This window comes from Nipponia nippon, unplaced genomic scaffold (assembly GCF_047370975.1).
Source record: "Nipponia nippon isolate SJK-2023a ecotype South Korea unplaced genomic scaffold, ASM4737097v1 scaffold_3, whole genome shotgun sequence".
Classification (NCBI taxonomy): domain Eukaryota; kingdom Metazoa; phylum Chordata; class Aves; order Pelecaniformes; family Threskiornithidae; genus Nipponia; species Nipponia nippon.
The window spans coordinates 48,349,111-48,356,019 of record NW_028262347.1 but is presented as its reverse complement, the minus strand read 5'-3'; the positions used below and the strand labels follow the sequence as shown (position 1 = coordinate 48,356,019).

At 43.3% G+C, this 6,909-nt stretch overlaps 1 protein-coding gene across 1 annotated transcript; it reads left to right on the top strand.

Moving 5' to 3' along the window:
* Nucleotides 1-1,347: 1,347 nt before the first annotated feature.
* On the top strand, nt 1,348-5,867 carry LOC148054574 (uncharacterized protein C12orf50 homolog). The gene is made up of 6 exons (XM_087763987.1): nt 1,348-1,724; nt 2,768-2,935; nt 3,883-3,960; nt 4,052-4,165; nt 5,576-5,773; nt 5,857-5,867. The coding sequence occupies exons 1-6, from the start codon at nt 1,499-1,501 to the stop codon at nt 5,865-5,867; spliced, it is 795 nt and encodes a 264-aa protein (XP_087620113.1). The 5' UTR covers nt 1,348-1,498.
* Nucleotides 5,868-6,909: the final 1,042 nt, after the last annotated feature.

The window sequence follows — 6,909 nt, the reverse complement described above, 5'->3', positions numbered from 1 at the left end:
CGCCAGCACTCCCCACCTTGAGCCCAGCCAGCGGTTTCCTTCTGTACTTAGGTGAAGTCCTTCCCGTAGAAATCACTTTATTCCCGGGCCAAAGCCCCGGTGCTCAGGCACGAGGTATTCTCCTTTGCCGTTGTCACTCCGTGTTGTAAATGTGACCCCATGTCCTGGGGAGAGCAGCTCGCCCCGCCATCTTCCAGGACCGCAACTTCATCTCCCCCTAGGTATTTTTTGTTCAGAGGCAGCCTAGGACCTGCATGAGAACAGAGGTGTTAATTAGGGACACAAGTGTACGCTCTTCTGTCTGCTTTAGCTGTGGCAGCGGGCGTCCTGGAAGCACGCAGAAGCAATGAACCCCAACAACGCAAGCAGTTAACAGCTAAGAGTGCACTAGTGGGAAGCAGCAAGTTTCCCCATCCAAAGAAAGAGGTCCAGTAAGAAAAACATTGGGCACGAGGGTTTTGGTTACAAAGAGTCAACGAACAAGGTTTGTCTTTGTGGTGCCAAAGCTTTGTTTCTAAGGCCACAGGTCCCACGGCAAGAAGCTGGGTACTGAGCCCCGCCAAATGGGTTCGGTCCATGTTACGTTAAAGAAACACCGGAATGGGAGACTCTTTGCAACGGTCCGATTTCCCGTACTTCACTCTGAAGCAATGCAGACAAAGGAAGATGTTCAAGCTGGACAGGCCACGCAGCGCCATCACGCTGATGTCACCAGCTGGAGGAGCGGTTGGCAACCGTGGAAAGGTAACATTCTATACCGGCTAGCAACTGCCTTCGTCGGTTCAGCAAGGCTGGAGAAGGTACCACCTCCTTCGTTCAAGCGTATTTTGCTGTCTGTGGGAGTTTTGTTTCAAAAAAGCAGCAGAGCTAAGGTTCTGAAGGTCCAGTTTTTGAAAGAAAACTCCCGCTTTCAGGATAAGATTACAATTTGCCTGAACGTTGATAGCTTTAACGTTTTCCTGTATGTTCTGCCAGCGTTAAGAGAGTGGAGGAGAAACACAGGAGGTGAAAATGGCCGCAGCTGGGAGTGACAGCTATTCCCATTTCTATTCCCCCTACGCACAGGTAAATGCTGTAGATTGCAGAGTGGTTTGTAGCCTTCATTTTCCTGATATATGCGTCTTGAAAGGGAGGTTTATTATGTAAAGGTAGAAGTTGATACCTCGGCTCCAGACCCCAGCGTGTCTCGGCAGATGGTCCAGTGGTACTGACTACAGTCCAAGAGCGGCGTGTTTTGGAGGTGCTGCTCCTAGCCCCAGCTGTTAATGTCTGGAACCGGGTGATATTCCAATATTTTCACGTGTGACTTTGTCTTCCTTTAAAAAATTACACAGAAACGCGTTAAAAAGTAACCGGCAACCTGGCATTTGCAGCTCTCCGCTGGGATGTAGGTCATAGCCAGGCTATAAACCCGAGTTCCTATTTGTCTGAGCTCGCTCGGGGCAACTTTAGAGTTATCTGGAGCTTAAGATAACTTTAAACGTTCTAAAATATCAGAATGTGGTTCCACAAAATCTGCAGAGCAGGGCACCACCTATTCATCCATTTGGTCCTTTTTCTGCTTCTTTTTACAAGATCTGAAAACCGTTTTCTCCTGCAGCAGAAGTACAGCAACATCCGCTGTTACTGGGAAACACAACCCATAGGCTGCATGAGGATCAGCTGCGCATTCCATCATAGCAAACCTCGTCATATAAATGGACTTTTTTTGCCACCTAGCAACAGTGAGTAACAATACTTTCTCAACAATTTGTTCCTTAGCGTAAGTAAATACACAAAAACGTCCTTCCAGCGCTCCCGTAATATCTATTAAGGTCGAGAACTGTACCATGGCAAATCACTCAGGTACGGTCTGCTCTCCCAGCAAGTTCAAGGCACAGAAAGGAATTGCCCTGGCATTTGAATAGGGGGGCCATATGGGGGTTTTGAGCTGTCATGCTATGGATCCTCCTTCCACTAGTAGCAGTATCTGTTGATAGAGCACAACACGTTACATGGATTCAAATTCAAAGTCCGCGTGCTCCACAATAACATTGCCAATACCAACACTGCATTTATTCCGCTTAATACTTCAAAATCTTGTTAAACTCATTTAAGTTTGATTGGGCTTACACTCCGCAGAGCTAATAATATCCTAGTCGGGACACTGAAAAAGGCTCTATCAAGCTAAAGTGTTGCACCTTACTTTCTCTTGCATGAGATACAACAAATCCCATCTGCAGGAGTGGTACTGAAATGGGTTTAAGATGATACGCATGCTGCTCGTAGGCAAGCAAGAGATGCACACAACTAACAACACCTGGAATAAAAGAAAATGCCCGTGCTTCACCTTCTCGCTTTCAAACTGCAAAACATAGCCCGCTTCAATACTTCTGATAGAATGCACAGAATCCGGGTTGTATCTATAGCTGCAAATTGGTCGGCTTCAACAATACAAATGGACCCACCATTTTTCACCATGTTTATTTTCAGTCCCTTGCATTTCCTGGCGCTCAGAAAATGCTATCCCAGTGCTGAAACCGTTTTGCTGCAGACATTATGGGGAGATAGAAATGCCTGAGGAAAAGACTGTCTTTTCTGATTTTCTTCTAATGAAGTGTAAATTATTATTATTTTAAATTAAAGTATTTTGCCTAAAAGGCACAATCTGTCTATGTAACGAGTCCTTCAGTATGATAAGGATTTCAAAACTACACCTGCTGGTCTGAGCTTGGATTCGATATCTAGTTCCCTCCAAACAAAATCAAGATCACGTTCTTTTCTGCAGATGCCCCATTACAACAGGGTGTCCAAGAAGGGATTCTGCATCCAGCCCATCGTCAAGAACCACTCAGAACTCAGGAGACTATTTTAAGACCAATTCACCCTCCACTGATCATAAACCTCAACGACGAAGAGGATGAAGAGGATGATACGGAGCAGGATGAAGAGACTCGTAAAGAGTTTTTTTCTTTCTTTTACAAGGCAGTAGCATGGGTTTCGATTCCAAAATTGCTCAAAATTCGGGGACGAAATTACGAGTTGAGGAGGCACTTCTCTTCTGCAAACAAGCTTTTGAACAGGGGCTGTACACACTGGTCACTGAAGGCGAACTCACAGGATTGTTTAGGAACGATAGTGGTGTGACTTCAGCTTAAGTAATTTGTTCCACTGATTTCCAAAACTCTCTAGGCAGTCTCGTTTTATTACAGAAAGTTATCCTTAAATCTAGCAAAGAGAATCCATACAACACTCTGCGCTGGTTTAACTGCATGTGTACACGTACAAATACTTTTTTTTTTTTTTTTAAATGTAGTTAAACTAGTGAAGGTATGTCACTTAGAGATGAGAGATTCACAGGGAAGGAAGCAATTGCACATTCCCGCAGAGTGAAAGTGAGGGAACGACCTACTCTCATGCGTGCACTCCGCAAATTACTCTGCTAGTTCTCAGGCAGCCCCAAGCTGCTTTTCACTTTCCCCCTGCCCTTCAGGTTGGCTGGCAGGGCTGCCTGTTAGTGCTTCCCAACTCGGTTTCAGTCTGAGGAAGCCACATTCATCTCAAAACTAGAAACAGCAGGGCTTGGCTAATCTTAGTTAGCCTTCACTGAGACAGGTAAGGAGCACTCACTTCACCAGCTCTGCCGGCAGACGTTGCAGGACAGTAACTTTGGGCAGGGGTTTTGTGACAACCACTCCCTGATCACACGGTTAATCGCAAGATTTCCTTTTGAGTGTAAAGGCAGGATTATTTTGAAAATGAGGACTGAAGATGTTTCGGTCACAGTCAGCAGAAAAAACCAAATCGTGACCAAAATGAAATTCATTCTGGTATTTGATTATTAAGAATTGTTGAACGTCTTTGTACAACTCTCTAGTAATCCTCTAAAAATACTTCCTACAGATGTTTCCAATTGGGTGCCTAAGACTGCTGCAGATGTTGAAGAGGAAAGAGCAATAAAGGACATATGCTACAAATCTGGTAAATATGACATTGGTCACTCTTTCCTAAATGGCAATGCTGCCAATATAGGAAACTCTGGGTTTTTTTTTCCCTCTTGGGGTATGTTTAGGAGAGTATTACAGGATTCAGTACCCTCACGAACACCAATCAACCACAACTGTGTCTTCACCTCGGGAAAATGAGCCATTACCCTTGGAAGCTACCGAGCGAGACGTGCAGAAAGGCAAGTACTTTTCATCTGCTTGGACAATGTTTGCCACTTTTTAAATTACTGCTATAGGGAGAAACTATTGCATAGAAAATAAATGGTTCTGTGGAGTTATAAAAAGGACATGCATAGAGTAGAACAGCCTTAGCTACTAGGTGTGCTGACATCGGAGGTAAAGCTGCTATAGGAAGGTTGAATCTCCAGCCATTCAATGGCATTTCTGCAAGGCTGTTTGTCACTACGTCAGCCATGCCAGTTCAGCTGTTAAAACTATTTGCAGGCCCATGCTCTAAACTGTATCACTGAAGTGCCTGAGGATTAAAATAATCCTTTTATAAATTGAAGCTATTTTTCATGCCACCTCATTTTAGTTGTTCAGCTTGCAGGGCAACACACAGCTGAACTGATACAACTGAGACAGAGGCAAAGCATACCTCATGTGCAAGGGATGAGAAACAAGCACCGGTAGACTGGACCATATCACGGTTCCTGTTCTGTTGCTAACTGAGTTCTCTTGTAACGACACACACTCCGAGCTCACAAGGTGTCTGTCACCCTGTGCCTCCGAGTCCCTTTGCACTGCGTTCCCATTTCGATGCTACACTTTGACTTCCCAGAAGGACTTACTTCTTCCCCCTGTGAACGCACACATACATTGCACGCAACTTTTCATTCTCAGGAATTACGAATGTGTATGTGGATTCAAGCAAACGTTTGTACTTTTAAACTGTAAACCCTAAATACAGTATTCATGAAGATTTTCTAATTCATAATGAGAAGCCTTTGGAGCCAGACCTGCTCACAGCAACTGTACAAGTTCAAAGTAGCCTTGGTCTTTGTGTTTATCAGTCAGTTTTGGAGGTTGCTTTCAAGATTTTGTGACCACGAACTCTGCTAGAAGGAATACAGCCACTTTCCTTTTGAGGAATGATACTTTTAGAATAATTAACACGTAAAACCATGTTCCACCCAAGAAGACCTGTGTATGAAGTGGGAGATTAGGTTTTCAAAACACCACCGCATTTTTGGATCAGAAAATTTTGCGAGCTTTTATAAAACAGTAAATATGTGCTATTTTAATCCCTCAGAAACAAACCAGACTGAGCTGGTAAAGAACCATCACGGTAAAGAAGCAAAGGAAGAGAAATGGATTTCTGAGAAGCCAAGAAATTCACCTACTACAGGAACAGGCAAAGGTATTTTGAGAAAACCCTTGGCTTATTCACTTTTATTTACTCAACTGCTCGGTGATTTAGCACCACCTAGCTGATTTCTGTTCTTAGTGGCAAATACGGACAATCCCGATCTGGATTGGACTATCCACAAAGAACATTTTTTTAACCTTGTCTTCCAGCCTCCAGTCTCCTGCAGTAGGACAAATTTGGAGTAACAGCACAACATTTTTGTTTGCTTTTTCACTTTTAGGAATTCACACTTCAGAGCCCAAAGTAAAACCAAGTTACCAACACAGGGGTCAAAGTAAGGATGAAGAAACTGCTCTTTCTATGCCTTACGTGAGGGAAACTGGAAGAAAGACTTATTTCGATTCTTCAGGACCTCAAAGATCAGCATATGTAGTCTACCGTACCGTCACCCAGGAACCAAAGTTCAATGGATCGACAGGTGGGTTCCTGCTTACACAGGATTCTTCCAATGCCTCAAATTTACCTGTCTGTGTTGTGCTGCTTTCGGTTTTGTCCCTGCAGGTGAATATTAAGTTGCTGATGCCTAAATAGGGGCAAGAGTAAATTTGGTCCAGCATAATTTGCACAAGTAGATTGCAGAACTTCAGCAAGAAATTTAGTAGTAAAGCATTTAAGTAATCAGCAGTTAAGAAAGCGATTTCATCTTGCCAGTTTCAGTCACCTCTCTTAAACTGGATTCAGTCTCCATCCTGAGGTGCCTCCCTGCCTTAATTTCCAATAAAAGGAACCTCCTTCAGGCAGAGTAACCCCTACTTGCAGATGCATAAAACTAAGTGAAATGAATCCCAACATCACTGCTTCATCTCGGGCACAAAGAGTTGTGGGTTTTTTCGTTCTGAAGAACACATCTTATCAAATTGCCAGGCTGAAAAAGGATAGATTGCTTAAAAAAAAAAAAATAGGTGATCAGCATTTTTGTCATCAGCACGTTGCACTTGGAAATACCTGCTGTTAAGGAATCATTTTTCTGTCCAGAAGCAGAGGTCGCAGCCAGCAAAAAAAAAACAAATCGTGACCAAAATGAAATTCATTCAGGTATTTGATTATTAAGAATTGTTGAACGTCTTTGTACAACTATCTAGTAATCTTTTAAAAATACTTCCTACAGATGTTTCCAATTGGGTGCCTAAGACTGCTGCAGATGTTGAAGAGGAAAGAGCAATAAAGGACATATGCTACAAATCTGGTAAATATGACATTGGTCACTCTTTCCTAAATGGCAATGCTGCCAATATAGGAAACTCTGGGGTTTTTTTTTCCCTCTTGGGGTATGTTTAGGAGAGTATTACAGGATTCAGTACCCTCACGAACACCAATCAACCACAACTGTGTCTTCACCTCGGGAAAATGAGCCATTACCCTTGGAAGCTACCGAGCGAGACGTGCAGAAAGGCAAGTACTTTTCATCTGCTTGGACAATGTTTGCCACTTTTTAAATTACTGCTATAGGGAGAAACTATTGCATAGAAAATAAATGGTTCTGTGGAGTTATAAAAAGGACATGCATAGAGTAGAACAGCCTTAGCTACTAGGTGTGCTGACATCGGAGGTAAA

What these genes read in the sequence shown, in the direction of transcription:
- LOC148054574 (XM_087763987.1), top strand. Translation starts at nt 1,499, where the DNA reads ATGTGGTTCCACAAAATCTGCAGAGCAGGGCACCACCTATTCATCCAT. An exon ending in TTTTTTGCCACCTAGCAACA is followed by an intron (nt 1,725 to 2,767) that starts GTGAGTAACAAT and finishes TCTTTTCTGCAG; the next exon opens with ATGCCCCATTACAACAGGGT. An exon ending in CGAGCGAGACGTGCAGAAAG is followed by an intron (nt 4,166 to 5,575) that starts GCAAGTACTTTT and finishes TTTCACTTTTAG; the next exon opens with GAATTCACACTTCAGAGCCC.